Genomic DNA, 17,500 nt, shown 5'->3' with positions numbered 1-17,500 from the left:
TTCGATGATCAAGGCCTTGTAAAATTCGATCGATGATTACGTTTCTCGTTAGCTCTCCCTCTCTCTCCCTCTTTCTCTCTTTCTCTTTCTCTCTCTTTCTCTTTCTCTATTTTATGAACGAGCGAACGACCGAGCGACCTCATCGGCTCTACGCTGATGCGTTTGTCAATTAATTTCGTTCATTATTTAACTTTGTCATTACGCAATACGACGGAGCCATCGATGAGGGACGTTTAGTGCCAGTTAATAATAATAAATTATTATTTAATTTTAAACAACGTCTAACGGCTTTATACTATCCTTAAAATATCATTTATTATATCATTTGTATTTCTCTAAGTTTATAACAATATTCATGAACGAATACATCGTTATTGTTATAGCTATTGAATTATAATGTTATAGAATTAAAATAATCTTGAATAGGATCATGACTTAGTAGAAATTATTTTCATCGATATCTTTCGAAATATCGATAAATCTAGATTTTCTTTTATCTATTTTTATCTTTACCGTGTTTGGCCCCACCCACTCGCCCATTCAACCAGCCACCGTTCAAAATGTTCGGGATATTTCTTAGATCGGTAAGGGAAAAAAAATGAAGAAGAAAAAAAAATGAGATAATGTTCGTTCGTTCGCGAAAATGCTTTCTTTCGAGAAAATAATAGGAACTATATTATATATTTTCAAAAGCATTTCTTTCTTTCTCTTGAGGTTTAATGAGATTCTAATAACTCAACGCGATACTCTATGCCACAATCATTGATTTTATCATTCTTTCTCTCTTCTATTTATTTCTCTCTTATCTATGTATCTTAACGATACTTAACGTGTTTCATTGTGATTATTAAAATATTATATATATATATATATATATATATATATATATATATATATATATATATATATATATTTTCAAAGAATTTTAATGAAAATTTCAATTTCTTTATATAGATCAGTTCGATTAAAATAATAAAATCATCGTAGTCTTTCTATATTTAATCTTTCATTTATTTAATAACGTTAAGTTAATTCAAGGGTATAAAGTTAATCGGGGTCAGTAAGGTGCATTATCGGATCATTAATCCTAGGACGATGCTAACGGTGTTCTCAAGGAATCGTCGGAAATCGTTATTCACGAATGTGGGTCACCGATTCGGCTTTCCACATTACTCCTCTCCCTCTCTCTCTCTCTCTCCCTCTCTCTTTCTCTCTCTTTCTCATCCCTGTCGTCTTTCCTCTTACGTCTTCTTTTTCTTCTTTCCTCTTTTTTTTTTTTTCTTTTCTTTTTCTACTCCTCCTCCGTCTAATCCTCCTCTCCATCGATCATCCGTGTCTTCTTCGAAACTACTAGTTTTTTTCATTTTCTGACTTCTTTTTTTTTCCTCTCTCTTTCTCACCCTTTTATATATATATATATATATATATATACCAAAAAAAGGATGCATTCATATCGATAAATTTCATTTGATAGATTATTAGACGTAAATATGCCATTATCTACTATAATATCAAATATATTTAATTGATATCGCAAATTTAATTACCTTTCTTTCTTTCTTTCTTTCTTTCTTTTTTTTTTTCTAGAGTACAATTTTAGTCTCCCTTCCTATTCCTCTAACCCCAGTTTCGTCCCTACGCCACGCCCAAGCTTTCGAACAACATTTAGAAAATTCGAGGATAAAATGGAAGGAAATTTCGTACGGACACGTTCACCTTTTATATAGATAGTTATAAGTGGATGAAATCGAAGCGATTGTAAGGTTGCCAATGCTTTTTCTGGCATTGTTCGCAAGTCTTCCATTTTTATGGCCGATCAAAGTTCGCTGGTTGTATGAGAGAGAGAGAGAGAGAGAGAGAGAGAAGGGAGGGGGGGGGTGAGAGGGGGCGGAGGGAGGTGGAGAGAGACGAGAGAGAAAAAAACGGAATAAAGAAAGAGTTGTGTGAGAAGGAAATCGTGCTGAAAAGAGATCGGGAAAAAAAAAGAAAAGGGAAGGGGGTGAAGGGAAGTTTTCCTTCCTTTCGTAGGAATGGAAATGACCTCGCTTTTAGGTTCGTTGAATTTTAAGATAACTTAACCGATGATCGTTTATTCGAAATAGTTCGAGAGAGAAAAACCCGAGAGAGCCGACAAATAAGAGGAGAGGGATGAGGTGAGTAGGGAGGGAAGGTGGCAGAGGGACAGTAAAGGAAAACTCCCTTTTCTCGATCGTAATAAAAATAATATTTTATGAAAGCTTACGATACGTTTGAATGTGTGCGAAGAAAAGATCCGTGAAAGGGGAGAGGAAGGAGAGAGAGAGAGAGAGAGAGAGAGAGAGAGAGAGAGAGAGAAATAAAATGGGGAGGGGAAATATTTTCAATCGACTCATTTTATGTAAATATTTTTTAATGAAACTGTTTAAATGCTTGTAAGCGACATTAATGATTTAACTTGACATTAAAAATCAAGTTGCGTCGTCGATCACCTCCGTCCATTTAATTACTTTTATAATTAACGAATCACTTTGGTATGTTAGTAGATGGATTGGGGTTGGTATACAGGGTGTTTCGTTAAATAAATCATCGAACTTTTGCGAGTTCATTCATTATTCTGTTCGCTCGTTAAGTATAAAGGAAGGAATACGAAATAAAAGAAAAAAAGAAACTAAAAAAAAAAAAATAAAAAAGAAAGGAAAAAAGAAAACGTCACATGATCTTGGCTTCATAAACGTTTTCTTTACGAATTATAAACGTTCATTTATTTACGTACACCCGAGCAAAGGTAATTAATGCAAATATGGAAATCATTGTATCTTTAATTAAATTTACGTACGATATCTAAATGTTCTCAGAGTTTGTATTTATAAAAAAAGAAAAAAAAAAAAAAAGAAGAAAAAAAAGTAAACATTGTTTATAACTTGGTAAGAAAGCGTATCCATTGATCGACGTTTCTATGTATTTTCTTTCTTTCTTCTTTTATTATCTTCATTTTATCTTCATATTTTCTTTTCTTCATCTTGTTTTTTCATTTCTTTAGTAATAAAACGAGTAAAATGTGTTTGTAAACTTTGACGATTTATTTCTGAAATATCCCGTAGATATGTACGATTATGTATATAAAGGACAAACAAAAGATCAATAAAATAACGGATGAACGATTGGATTGCTTTGTTGTCTCATCAGAACAATGATGGTGGTAATGATATGGTGGTTAGCGATGGTGGTTGCGCGAAATGTAAAAAAGAAAAAAAGGGGAGTATTACATGTTACGTTAATACGATCCCAATAAGATAGATTTTGATTTGACCTGTTCTTCTTTTTCTTTTCTCTTCTTTTCGTATTTCCTTCTTCCCCTCACCTCCCCCCCCTCACTCTCTATTATTTTTCTTTTCTCCTTTCCCTCTTTTATCATTGTTGTTGTCGTTGTTGTCATCGTAAGTAAGGACGTTTACGACGCGTTCGACGACATTTTACTAATGAAATTATATTTTAGCCGAATGAGACGGAAGGAGGTCAGACTGTTGGACTAATTAACTTGGTTTGCTCGCAGATAGCACTAATGCGATTGCCAGTTCTACGAGCAACGGGGGGGGGTGGGTGGGGTGGTTGGCAGGGGGAGGAGGAGGGAGGTGTTCCGGACGGATAGGACCTGTACGAGAACAATCGAATTACTCTTACTCGTCCAGTAATTACTCTCGGCTCGTTATGTGGCTTAACTAACTTCCCGCGAAAAGAGAGAGAACGAGAGAAAGAAGAGCCGCCATTTTCGCGGTTGCGTATGATAGTTTCGACAAAGTTGAAAATCCTTTAAAAAAAACCCGACGTTTCTATTTCTTTTGTTTTCTTTTTGACTTTTTCCTCTTTTTCTCAACTTTTCTTTCCTTTTTCTTCTTCTTCTTCTTCTTTTTTTTTTTTCTTTTTTTTTCCTTTTTTCTCTTTCCTTCGTTTCAAACGAAAACGTCATCGAAGGTGAAAAGAAAAGAAAATGATGCTAATAGAAATCATGCCGATAAAAGGTATTATCCTATGGGATAATTTTTCTTCGATATTTTTTAACTTCTCATTTTTAAGAAATATTCACTCAGATAATATTGCGGATTAAAAAAATTTACTCGACAGTGATAAAACAATTCGCCGTTATTCTCGGCTATTTTTTCAAAGGTTCTTCTTCTTCTTCTTTTTTTTTTTTTTCTTTTTTTTTTTTTTTCTTAACACCACGTACACATTAAGATTCTTTTTTTGCATTTTTTCTCTCGTTATTATCAACATTTGTATAAATTTTTTATTGCGCTCTATAATAATCTAATTTTTTATGTAATTATTTTGAATTCATTTATCTCCGATCGATGAAGCATCGATGCTATTCATTAGATAAATAATATTTTGATATTAACAATTTTACATTTTTTTAACCGGCTTTTTGTCTCTCTCTTTCTCTCTCTCTCTCTCTCTCTCTCTCTTTATTACGTTCATTTCCAATTGAAGTCATCAATGCTTCATTAGATAAATTATATTTCAATTTTAACAAATTTTACATTTTCTAATCAATAATCTATTCCCTACTTTCATTCATCCTTGCCTTTTCCCTTTCCTTATCTCTTCTGTGATTGAGAGAGATTGGAAAGAAAAAAAAAAAAAAAAGAAAAGAAAGAAAGAAAAAAGAATCATTCTTTCATTCATCTTTGATTAAATCACATCCGATAGACTTCATTAGATACAAATTATTTTTTAATTACAACAAATTTTACATTTTCCAACCTATTCTTTCCCCCTCCCTACATCCCTATCTCTCTCCCTATCTCTGTCCTATTTCATTTATCCACGCCACGATTGGAAGATAGAAAAAAGGAATTCAAAAGAAGAAAAGAAATAATAAAAAAAGAAAAGAAAAAAAAAGGAAAAAACTAAAAATAAATAAATAAATAAAACAAAAATTACGATCGATCTCGTACGTGAACGCGTTAAAATTCGGTCTTTCAATTTTGTCCACGTACATGGCCTTTGCTTTCTCTCTCTCTCCCTCTCTCTCTCTCTCTCTCTCTCTCTCTCTCTCTCTCTCTCTCTCCTGGCATCATCTCGGATAAAAATATGCGATGGAACGGATTCATTAATTTAATTAAACGCCGAGGGAAGATGCAGAAGCAACGTTGCATTCTACCTATTACAGGGCTCCGGATGTTGCATAAAAAGGCATGCGTTTTAATTAAACTTTACACACGAACGCGTTCGACCACACACACCGCGTACGCACAGGTACATCTACAGCCATACACACACACACACAAACACACACACACACACACACAGAGATACACAGAGTACATCGTAGAGAAGACGGAAAATGCGGTAACACAATGAGAATTCAACATACGTAATCTCGTATGACACTGGGTCGAAAACGTTAACGACTTAATGATGTCTGCTTCTGTATTTGGTTTTCTTTTTTTCTTTTTTTCTTTTTTTTTTTTGTGTTTACGTTTGTGTTCTTCTTGCTGTCGTAGTTTTTATTTCTATATTTTTTTACTCTTACCTCATTGACTTGAACCCCTCCCTCCATCCCTACCTATCCCTATTCGAATGTTTATCATTATTTTTGAATTGGTAATCTTTGACCAGTTTCGTTTCTATCAATGAAATTCATTTTACGACATATTTGACGTGCTCGTGAAAGCAACGAATGAATTCAATGGCTTCGAATGGCTTCTCACCCGTACTCGTAATTCACGTTCGCTTTATAATGGCATCGTGGTGAAAATGATATTTATTAAAGTTTCACTGGGCCACGGGTTATATAACATGTACGTATAGTACAGTAAATTATATATTTCATGGTTCACTTATACAATGAGAATATTTTACGATCAGATTAATACCTCGATTTTTTTTTTTCGATTTCTTTTTTTTCCCCTTTTTTTTTTTTTTTTACATAATACATATACTTATTTCATTGAACTGTTAATTGACGAAAATTTGAAAGTCGTTTAAAATTAATTATCTATCGTTTATTGATAATTATCTTCGAACAAATCTATTATGGAAAGATTGTCCTAAAGTTATAAGTTAATAAGAGAGAGAGAGAGAGAGAGAGAGTGAATGAATGAATGAATGAATGAATGAATGAATGAATGAATGAGTGAGTGAGTGAGTGAGTGAATTGTGTGAAAGAGATATACGATCGAATAACGATCGTTATAAACGATAATAATAATGAAATGAAAGAGAACAGAAGAGAGAGAGAGAGAGAGAGAGAGAGAGAGAGAGAGAGAGAGAGAGAGAGAAAAAGTCTTGGAAGATGGGAGTGGTCTATCGATTCTCATGGGGTTCATTCGCCTTGATAAAAGGGGCCATCGGCAATGACCTGTGCAAGATAAGGTAGTGTCCAATTTCCACGATACCACAGTGCCCTCCGGCCATGTTACATTTAATACTGTCAACGAGCATGTAGTTGAAATATTACCTTGTAAAATATGAAACTGGCCGAGTTCCATCCCGACATTACACCGCTTTACGTCACCACAAAGAGAAATTAGTCGCAATGTTCTTAGATTAAGAAGAAAGTGTCTACAGGGAAAACTACGTAATGAGAGGTGGTAGGGAGGGAAGGGAAGGGGAGGGAGGAGGGGTAGGTTCTAAGAAAACGGAACAAAGGAAAATAATTATATCTGTATTATTATATATTGCATTTACATCGTTAAATTTTTAATAATTTTATGTAATTATTATATTTCCTAACAGTTATGATTAATGTACATAGATAGTATCACATACACACATACGCACATACATGTATGACATATAAATAAATAATATTAAAGATCGATGTATATAATTATAGTAAATATTAATAACTCATTAGCACCGTCAATGTGGTTCGTCCGATCGAAAATGTACATACACACACACACACACACACACACACATATATATATATAAATAGATATATTCTTAAATTTTTAATATCTTTGAATTTCGTTTTTGTCGTTCATATTATCAACTTCCTTAGGTTTTATATTCATCAATTCATTCTGTATCTCTTGCAACGTTTTCCCCTTTGTTTCTGGTAAGAAAATTATCGTAACTGGTATAGCGGTAATCAATATTATCGCGTACAACCAAAAGGTATATTTTTTGGTCATCAGATCGATGAATATTTGATAAGTTCCAGCTGCCGTGAGTGAAAATACGGCTGCGAAAATACTCGATATACTTGCAGCTACGCATTTTATATTAGGCGGAAATATTTCTCCTACTACGGCACTTGGTACTGGAAGTAATCCCGTGTAAACGGCCATTTCAAACAATAATATACAAACTATTGGAAGCCATTGTATCATATCCGTATCAACGTTCATTTCCAAAAGTTGAAAGTGCGTTCCCAAACCGATCAGTGCTATCGTGACGATCATACAAGAGAAACACATGAGAATTTTTCTTCCGAATTTATCGATAAGCATCATCGATAACAATGAGGCCACTATTCCAAATATCGTGATGATAATAACGATGTAGGACGGTTCGATTATGTCAACTTGTGCCGATTTTATAATAGTTTCCATGTAAAATAATATCGTATTGAGACCGCACATTTGTGAATAAAAGAATAACATAATAGTAACTATCATCGCCTTTCTTATCTGTGGTACTTTAAATTGCTTTATTGCTTGAAACGTAGTAAGCTCGTCGCACGCATTGATAAATTTTTTCAAATTCAATAATTCTTTATCGACGTTAGTATTTCTATGATACCAAAGGATCGATTTTTTGGCTCTATCGTCTTGATTTATTTTAATCAAATGATGAGGAGAATCCGGTAGCCAAATGAACAATATCATAAGAATGATACTAAATATCAGATTAACAACAGCGGATATCCTTATAGATAAATAACATCCCATGACGAATATGAACAGGTTTCCGCACGAAGAGCCGGCCATAGCGATTGTCACTAATGCACCTCGTATATTAGAATCCGCGATTTCACCTAAATAGAGTGAAAAGCAGGAATAACTCATTCCCATGCCAATACCACCAGCAATTCGTCCAAGATATAACAAAAAAAATCTGTCAGCTATTATTATAAAGATCCAACATAAGCTCATCGGTATACTGCATATTAGTATCGACTTTTTGCTACCGAAAAAATTTACAAATATAGCGCCAATGAATGCACCAAAAAGTCTTCCTAAATTAAGAAACATTACGATCAATGATGCTTCTTGGACCGTTATCAGCATGATCGATTTACCGGTTAACAATCGTTCTATGTAGGGCGACGACCATCCTGCTAATAATCCTATCTGCATTAACAGGAGACTTACTGTAAAGGAAAATAAAATAAGAAAGAAGAAGAAGAGGAGGAGGAAAATTAAAAAAGAAAAGAAAAATCAAAAAGAAAAGGAAGAAAGTCGATAACAAAAATCTCGATGAATAAATTTTGTTGTATTGTTTTTTTTTTTTTAATTTTTATTCGTTTTATCAAAAACTCACCGCCAACACCGGCGATCCATTGTGGCCAAGTTGCTGCACTCTTTGTCTCCGTATCCTTTGTGCCCGTAGTCATGTTCGTATCGTGTCAGGTGTCGTCAGATCTCTTTCTTTTATTCCTGAGTCGTCCGAGTAACATACTACGTTGAGATTCTTTCGGTTAAAGAGTTTACACACTTCTCGTATGATTTATTCGTGTTAATCGCTTTTTCTTTACCCTCACTCCTTCATATCATCTAACCCCACCCAACACTCTCTCTCTCTCTCTCTCTCTCTCTCTCTCTTCGTTTCTCTTTATGTTCAAATTCGCGATAAGGTACATCTGTAATGACCGATTCTTTTTTTTAACACGTTGAACGACTGAATTATATGAAAATATTTAACGATTAATTAATTTTCAAAAGATATTAATAGCCAGAAACAACAAAGTAAAGGAGTTCCTCCTCCAAAAAAAAAAGAAAAATAAATAAATCAAAAAAAAAAAAAACAAAAAAACAAAAAAACAAAAAAGGAAATCAATTTTCTTCTTATATTCAATAAAACGATAGTCATAATAAATAACGTTAATGTTAGAGGTCATTTGAATCACTAGAAGAGTCGTGAATTACGAGTTTACTATTATCGTGGATTACGATCGAGTATGCTATCGTGAGGATTTCATATGCGCGACCTCGATACTATGCGACAACACGGTTGCAGTCAGTCATGACAGGATCAAACCAGTTTGATTTTCAATCAATGTTCAGTAACAAGTGCAAAAAAGTAACTATTTTAAGTGTAAAATAAAGTGATATTTTTTTCATAGAGAGAGAGAGAGAGAGAGAGAGAGAGAGAGATTCGATAGTTTTCAATGGTTTTTAGTGTCGTGCGTAAATAAGTAAAAAATAAACCAAAAAAATAAACAAAAAAAAAAAAGAAAGTAATAATAAAAAATAAAAAATAAGGAAAAAAAGGAAAAAAGAAAATAATAATAAGAAGAAACAAGGAAAAAAAAACGAAAACAAAAAAAAAGTAATAATAAAAAATAAAAAATAAGGGAAAAAAATAATCCATTTGAACAATTCACGCTTTTCAGTAAGTATGGGTAATAAGGTGGAGAGTGCTGGGGATGAGGGTGGGGATAGGGGAACTTAATTACGACCGCGTGAAACATGTTCGTTGTTCATGCGCACATAAAGATCCTTTCTCTCTTCTTATTATCGTTTTTCGTTATATACATACGTATTTAAATTACATATGTAGGTACATAGACGTATCTATTTCAAAGACAAATATGTATGATGTCTTCGAGTAAATAAAAAGAACTTCTTTCGTAAGAATGATTTCAAAAGTACGCTTCGTTGGATTTTTCAAAGATTAAACTGTGGATGTTATGAAATTTGACTACGGAGAAATATTGAAACAAATGCGTTGTTTATTTCACCCATCGTAAAGTTAATACCGGCATAAATTTGCAAGGAAATGTTTTTTCCTTATTTCCCCCCTTCCTCTCTCTCTTTCTCTCTCTCTTCCTTCGCCCCGCCCCGCCTTCTCCCCCTCTCCCTTCCAACTCCTTATCATTCGTTTTCATTTTTATTTCTGTTTCTTCTTTATTTATTTTCTTTTCTCCGTCGACCATCGGGATTCTTTGATTTTCCTGTTATTTCTTGCGAGATAAAATACGTTTATATTTTTTAAAGAGTCAAATAGTCTTCGAGTATAATTACACTTGTATTATTACAAGTCGAGTATATACGTCGAGTATAATTACACTCGTTGGATTAAGGTCGTTAAAAACAAAACAAAAAAAACGAAAAAAGAAAAATAAATGAAACAACAAAAAAAAAAAAAAAAAAAGAAAAAACAAAAAAAGAAAAAAAGAAAGAAAAATAGAAGAAGAACATATTATTAAATCGATTAATGTCATTTCGCTTAATGAATTTACTTAAGTGGTCCGATTATATTCGTCTGATCATTCGCGATAAGATAAACATTTTAGTTTAGTACTATCGCAATTGCACATGTTTGAAATTACATTGTAATTATAGTGTATTCATCTTTTTCTTTTCTTTTTTTTTTTTCTTTTTTATTTTCTTTAGAAAAATTAAAATTGATTTTAAAATTTGAACTCGAATCATTTATTCTTGATTAATAAGAATTTGATTAATTAATATATTAAAACTTTGTAATATTTTTAAATCGTTCTATTTAAGATCGACCTATGTTATCATTTACTTTTCTTTCTACTTGATTCACACAAGACTGTCCTCTTGTTGTTCTTTATTTTTTCTCTCACGTTTATCCCTTTTCATTCCTTTTTCATTCTCATTCAAATTCGTAATACGCATTCGGTAATTTTCTATCGCTCTTTGTCCGATTCTTTATTCTTGTTTTGTCTATCTCGTACACGTTGCACTTCTCATCTCATTTTTATTCACAATATCACAGGGTCCCTTTTCTTCCTTCCATAAACAAATGCACCTTACAAAGGACAGATCATACTTTTGTTCTATCGTCGACCGACTTGTCTCCTGACACACACACACACACACACACACATATATATATAAACACACACCTAACTAACGCTAGAACCTTCCATCTTTTGTTTAACTGCCAATCGACTTATGTATACACAATTAATGCTAGAACCATTTATTCCAAAGTCGGCAATTCTGTACGTTCAATTATTCTCAAATGTCTTTTTTCTTCACGCTTATCTTCTAATATCTTCTTATCACTTTTTCTTTTCCTTAATATCATTCTGTTATCACTTGATTATATTTAGTCAATATATTATTTCACGGTTCACCTTGCACTTTATTATCATTTATTAATTATCACACTCATTCCATCCCACAAATTCATTGTACTACGCGTTACAATAATAATTACGATGTTTCGTCCTCATTCATTCTGATTTTCGCACATTCAACACTGATCGCTCGACGTAATTGACCCCATAGTTGGACCCCTCAGGGCTTTGTGCGATCGACTGAAGCCCTCGTATTCCTGGGATTCGAATTCATGCTCGCCTATATTACAAATTACGTATCTATCTTCCCATAGAATACGGATCATTCTATAGGGATCTAATTGCTGATTTATTAATTTCAAGTTTGACCCTAGGTCGTTCTTTCGGTATGGAAGAGAACATTCAACAAAGATAATCCACGTTTTATTCTCATTAAGACCACGTTTTATTCACAGCCCGTTTGTTTTTTTTTTTTTTTTTGCCAGTTTTACGTAACCTCTGTCACGATAGTTTTGGAAATCAATAAAATCTTTTCTTCTTTAGGAAATCACAGATTTCTAGCGTTTTTTTATTTTTTTTTTTATGTAAACACCCATTGCACTTCGATACAATATCTTCTACTCTTTTCTCTTTGAATGTGTCAACTTTGTTAATAACGATACGATTCAACAATCGTTCAACTTGAAAATTCTCTTCTCGTAGTTCCTCCTTTAGGGATTAGAACATGCTCGATCGTTTATCTCTTTTACAATAATTTTCGATAACAATAACGACGTAAATACAGTTATATCGTTACGATACTGATTCTTTATTGGTTTTCGAAAATAATTGACTGACTATGTATCTCTTAACACATTGCGGATCAATAATTTTATTTCTAACTTTAGCCATAATGATCGGCCAACTGTGTTTTTGAGTGAATGTATACGAAAAGAACTTTTATATAAATTTCAATGCTACGTTTTAAAATTAAATAACCATTGTAATTTTGTTAGATTATTTATTACATATTCTTACAAGTTAATATGTAATATGTTACAATTCTTGTGATTGATCAAAAGCTTTAAATCACGAGAATTTCTCGTAATCCGTTCGCAATGTGTTTTAAGATGTTCAATGACTTTGTTCGCCTACAACTCATTCTAATCTGATATATTCAAGTGAACTTTGAGAAGCTATTTACCATTACAAAAATATAAGTCCTATAACTCTTTCGTGTCGACGGGTATAGTTCGAGGTGGCACGCTTGTACACATAACTATTAATGCTAAAACTTTCCATCCTGCATATATAAAACATATATACATACATACATACATTCATGAATATATATATATATATATATATATATATATATATATATGTATGTATGTATGTATGTATATTTACATTGTACGTAAAATAATGAAATGAAACGTATTTACATAGTTGGGAATGTGAAGTATATATACAAACGTAGTTTTTAAATATTTAAATAGACTTTATAGTTTCTTTCGTTTCTATTCTTTCTTTTATATTTCTTTCCTTTTTCTTTTTTTTTATCCGATTTTGTCAATGATTCTCAATACTCGTCAATGTTCCTCCGTTTGATTTCTACTCCGTGTATGCCCGTTTTCCTCAAGTAAAACTTGGATTTCCTGTTTACGTAAGAACGAATGATTCAAAGGAGGACACGAGATAGATAGACAGATAGATAGATAGATAGATAGATAGATAGATAGATAAAGAAATAAAAACGTAAAATAAAATTCAAAGTTGTTATAGAATTTTATACATACTTTAAATGTCTTTCCCATTGTCTCCGGTATGCAAAATATCGAATAGATAATGCATAATAGCATACTACTACCATAGATAAAGAATACATTTTGTATCATGACTAGATCAATTAACGGTTGAAAAGTTTTACTAGATATGAAAGCAAATAATCCCGATGTAAAACTACCAATAAAACCGGCTATGCTCTTCAATGTAATTGGAAATAATTCTGACAGTAGAGTATTCGGTACGGATATTAGACCGAAGCAAATCATCATAAACATTATCATTGATACGACTGGTATTGGTTGAAGGATTTCAGAATCGTAATCATATGTTAACAATAGAAAATGAATTCCTAATATCATCATACTGATAAATACGCTTACGCTGGAGATGATAAGAAGCAATTTTCTGCCGCAATGGTCGATTGCGTATATGGCCAGCCAACTATAAATGATACCTGGAATTTATTAAAAAATATCAAAAAGATAAAAGATAAAAGAAAAGAAGATAAAGAGGAAGAAGAAAAAGAAAAGAATTAATCCTTCTTTCGATTAAATAAAGATATAATAATAATAATAATAATAGTGATAGCAATAGTGATGGTAATAGTAATAATAATAATAATAATAATAATAAAAAAACAAAAATAGAAGAAAAAAAATGGATTGAATAGTACCGATCGAATTTACGATTATCACGACGGTCGATGGTGATATGAACGTAACCTTGGCTTGGCGTATGATAATTTCCATGTAAAATATTATAGAATTGAGTCCGCTGAATTGCATGAAGAAGAATAATGTCACAATGATGACAAAGGCACGGCGATTCTTTGGTTCCGCCATAAGCTTTAATCTCTCGCGAAATGTCTTCGCGTTCGTATCATTTATAAATATCTCGATTTCGTTCATTTCCTCGATGACATTTGATTTTCGATGATAAAAATGAATCGATTTAACCGCATTCTCCATGGAATTACATCGTATAAGGTAATACGGTGATTTTGGTAGACAGGGAAACGTCAAGAGGAAAATCGAAGTCAGCAGGAGGCTAATGACACCAAACCACTTGCTCGACATCTGGGGACCCATTATGTTTCCAATCAGAGTGCCAATGGGTAAGCCATTAATCACTAGCCCGATTAAAGCACCTCGTATACGTGCTGTTGATATTTCACCGATGAAAATTGGAAAACAAGTGAAGAACATGCCCATAGACATACCTATTGCGATGATGTTCAGAGAAAATAGGATTTAGCGTATTCTTTGATCGTTCTCCGTTTGGATGGATATATCGAGAGAAAGGAAAAAAAAAAAAAGGAAAAAAGAAAAATCATTTACCCGTAAAAATTCTAAACACGTAAAACCAAATGGCCGAGGTGGCACATATCATGCATATCCAACCGATCATCAATGGCAATCCTGTCAAGACTAAAGATATTTTGCTTCCAAAATATTCCGTAGTTAGAGAACCGAAAATAGCACCGAGGAGTCGTCCCATTGGTAAAAATGAAGCCACCCAAGATGCCTCGTTATCGGTTATGTGAATGTTTGTTTCCTCGTTCGTGAATTTTGCCAAATACGGCGACGTCCAACCAGACACCAGACCTAAGCTTACGGCCAGTATGGTCACTGCGATGGGATTTGACATTTCTCTATATCGAATTTTAATTTTTACCAACTACATTACGAATATATTTTTCATTACGACCTCCCACAAGTTTCAATTGCCTTTTTCCTCCTAACTAACCGATGCCAGCTGTCAACCACTGAGGCCACAAGTCAAATACATTCGTCGATCTTCGTAACATTTCTTTTCTTTTTTTTTTCTTCTTCTTTATTATTATTATTATTATTATTATTATTATTATTATTATTATTAATTTTCTTTTTCAATGTTTATTTTTATTCATATGTTATATTCTTTTAATCATCCGTAAAATGATATATATTACACACTCGATTAATCTCCATTATTTACATCGTCATTTGTCGCGTTAATGCTATACATATGTATATGTTTATATATATTAACGAACATTAATGTTCTCGGTGAACCTTTTTTTTTTTTTTTTTTTTTTTTTATTCTTTTCGAGTTGGCACTGACAATTTCAGATTTATCATATTTTTCATTTTAAATCGTTATTAAACAAATCATGGATATCGATACAATATATCGAAGAATTTTCAATTTGTGAAGCCGAACTTTTTCTTCTTCTTCTTTTCTTATTATGTTTGTCACTTGAACAAATAGATTATCTGTTTCAATCAACTATCTTTACGTTGACGAAGAGAAGAGATGTTTGCATTTTATATGAAGCCGCACGATTTTTTCATTCACGATGAGATTACTCTTTTACCTCTTATTCAAATACGTGACGTGTAAAACATCTTACAGTTAGAAGAATTGCTCTACGTTCGTAAATAACATTTAAGATTTCACGAGATGATTTTATTTCGTTTAACGAAGAGACGAAGGAAATACGAGAAATCGTACTCGTTATATAAAAAAAGAAAAAAGGAAAGCTAGTAAGTTAAAGAGAGAAAATAGAGAGAGAGAAAATCCTTCGTTGAAGTTATCTCTTTCTTTCTTTCTTTTTTTTTTTTTTCTTTTCTTTTGTAATTCAAGAAACAATTAATCGTAAAAATATAAAGAAAATCTATCATGTGATCTTTGGACGTGGAACGAAATGTTACGTATCGGTGTGGTAGTTGAGACTAGTGATAAATTAACATCGATCTGTCATTGTCGTCGTCGTCGTCGTCGTCGTCGTTGTCTTCGCCGCCGCCGTCGTCGTACATATCTTACGGTTTGTACACGATAATAAGCATGTCCTGGTCAAATTCAATTATACAATTCCCGAGGGCATGTAACCCAATTTGCACGTCATCAAGCCGACTATGAAACTAGTTCGAAGACCTTGGGTGTAAACTGACCACGTATATCAAATATTGAAGTTTCAGGATTGCGCTGGATTGTCCTGGGGGATGGCGAATAACTGTTCGAAGTTGAAAGAGAAAGACAGAAAGAGAGAGAGAGAGAGAGAGAGAGAGAGAGAGAGAATCTGTGGATGCGTGGACGAAACGAGAAAAAAATAAAAGGAAAAATATAATAGAAATACTTTCGTTAGTCTTTCGTTCTTCTTTCTCGACAAAGTCACGTTGCACTTTTGAGTATTTTTCTAAGGATCTCGTGCTCCTTGAAAGATACGAAGAAAGAGAAACTTCATCTTATTTATTTAGATTTATGAGATGGATCGTTCTTTTATTCGAACGAAGTGCCCCGGTACGTGACGTTTGCGATGGAATTAAACTGTATAAAGGATATGAAATAAGAATTCGCATGATCGCTTTCTGTGGAAAGTTCGATGGGAATTGCTAAATCGGTACGCCGTTGAAAAGCTTTACTTTCTTTTAGACTTTTCATTGGTTGATCACCGTCTAGATCTAACAAATTTCTTCGAAGAAAATGTTTTTAAAAATGGCAAAACGTGAAAGAACATTATATAAATATATGAATATATACAAATTGATTAATTCGTAAGATAGGATTAACAGAAAAAAAGATTCTTAATTCGTCTTAGATCGTACATTGATTCCTAGAGAATTATAAAGAAAAAAAGAAAAAAAGAAAAAAAAAAAAAAAGAAATTATGAGAACTATCAAGTGACATTGTAAATAACAATGATATAATATTAAACATTGAATCTCTTTCACTATTTCTCGATTAATTCGTTTTCGTTTATCCGATTATAAGACACCAGAAAGTAGAAAAATTCTTGATTCAATTTAGATCAATTTGTTCATTGATTGCTGAGAATTATAAAGGAAAAAAATGAAACAAAGAATTAGGGGAATTAAAAGATTTTAAAAAGAAGATTCTTGATTCGTCATAGATCTAACATTGATTGTTAAGAATTATTAAGAAAAAAAAAAAAAAAAAAATCATCGAGGGACATTTTTTCCACATAATTTTAAATAACAATGATGTGTGCCAAATATCACTCTCTCTCTCTCTCTCTCTTTCTCTCTCTTAATACATATTAATAATAATAATAATAATAATAATAATAATAATAATAATAATAATAATAATAATAATATTTCTTTCTCTCTTTATCCATCTCCCTCACTGTCCTTCTCTTTTTCTCTTTGTCTCTCTTTCACTCTCTCTCTCTCTCTCTCTCTCTCTCTCTCTCTCTCTCTCTCTCTCTCTCTCTCTCTCTCTCTCCCTTTCTTTCCGTCTTTCTATTCCTCTTTTCTCGTTCATTTTATCGGTCTTTACACTCATACATTTATGTATTTTTCAACTTCCATGAAGTTCCCCCAATGGTCGTAGTTTATGATGTCCCTTTGAGTGGGCGACTTGCCTTTCGCTTTAAACGACGAGACCCACAAACGACGAAAAGAAGACACGCCGAATGCAGATGTAGAACGTTAAAGTGTCGGAAGCTCTAAACCTTCTTCCCCTCCTCTCTCTCTCTCTCTCTCTCTCTCTCTCTCTTTCCCTTTCATAGTTACATATAATACAAAGTTG

General features: G+C 32.8%; 3 protein-coding genes across 6 annotated transcripts in view; 1 reads left to right on the top strand and 2 right to left on the bottom strand.

Moving 5' to 3' along the window:
• LOC124421612 overlaps nt 1-17,500 on the top strand; it is a 271,374-nt gene that overhangs the window by 51,244 nt on the left and 202,630 nt on the right. The window contains exon 4 of one of the 3 annotated variants that reach the window (XR_006941705.1): nt 13,975-14,073. The exons of the other annotated variants lie outside the window; for them this stretch is intronic. The gene's annotated coding sequence lies outside the window, so the exon portion shown is untranslated. Of the gene's footprint in view, nt 1-13,974; nt 14,074-17,500 lie in introns of those variants that run through there. 3 annotated transcript variants of the gene reach the window in all.
• LOC124421602 (facilitated trehalose transporter Tret1-like) lies at nt 6,686-9,361 on the bottom strand. Its single transcript, XM_046956977.1, has 2 exons — nt 8,470-9,361; nt 6,686-8,299 (listed from the first exon to the last, which is right to left on the bottom strand). Exons 1-2 carry the CDS (start codon nt 8,540-8,542, stop codon nt 6,936-6,938), a joined length of 1,437 nt encoding a protein of 478 aa, XP_046812933.1. The 5' UTR covers nt 8,543-9,361; the 3' UTR covers nt 6,686-6,935.
• LOC124421603 (solute carrier family 2, facilitated glucose transporter member 8-like) lies at nt 12,634-14,762 on the bottom strand. 2 transcript variants are annotated; one of them, XM_046956979.1, is made up of 3 exons: nt 14,305-14,762; nt 13,641-14,186; nt 12,634-13,421 (listed from the first exon to the last, which is right to left on the bottom strand). In XM_046956979.1, the coding sequence occupies exons 1-3, from the start codon at nt 14,612-14,614 to the stop codon at nt 12,772-12,774; spliced, it is 1,506 nt and encodes a 501-aa protein (XP_046812935.1). In that variant the 5' UTR covers nt 14,615-14,762; the 3' UTR covers nt 12,634-12,771. The 2 variants fall into 2 exon arrangements, with proteins under 2 accessions (XP_046812935.1, XP_046812934.1); XM_046956978.1 differs by lacking the exon at nt 14,305-14,762 and having other exon boundaries at nt 12,634-12,837; nt 12,979-13,421; nt 13,641-14,300.

The sequence above is a fragment of the Vespa crabro genome, chromosome 2, assembly GCF_910589235.1.
Source record: "Vespa crabro chromosome 2, iyVesCrab1.2, whole genome shotgun sequence".
NCBI lineage: Eukaryota > Metazoa > Arthropoda > Insecta > Hymenoptera > Vespidae > Vespa > Vespa crabro.
The sequence above is the reverse complement of the archived record's forward strand: the minus strand, read 5'-3'. Positions and strand labels throughout refer to the sequence as shown.

Bases quoted from the DNA above. Each gene is read 5' to 3' on its own strand.
- LOC124421602 (XM_046956977.1), bottom strand. From the start codon at position 8,542: ATGACTACGGGCACAAAGGATACGGAGACAAAGAGTGCAGCAACTTGG. The intron at 8,300-8,469 runs GTGAGTTTTTGA...TTTCCTTTACAG, and splicing joins ATGGATCGCCGGTGTTGGCG to TAAGTCTCCTGTTAATGCAG.
- LOC124421603 (XM_046956979.1), bottom strand. From the start codon at position 14,614: ATGTCAAATCCCATCGCAGTGACCATACTGGCCGTAAGCTTAGGTCTG. The intron at 14,187-14,304 runs GTAAATGATTTT...TCATCGCAATAG, and splicing joins CGTGTTTAGAATTTTTACGG to GTATGTCTATGGGCATGTTC. The intron at 13,422-13,640 runs GTACTATTCAAT...AATAAATTCCAG, and splicing joins GATAATCGTAAATTCGATCG to GTATCATTTATAGTTGGCTG.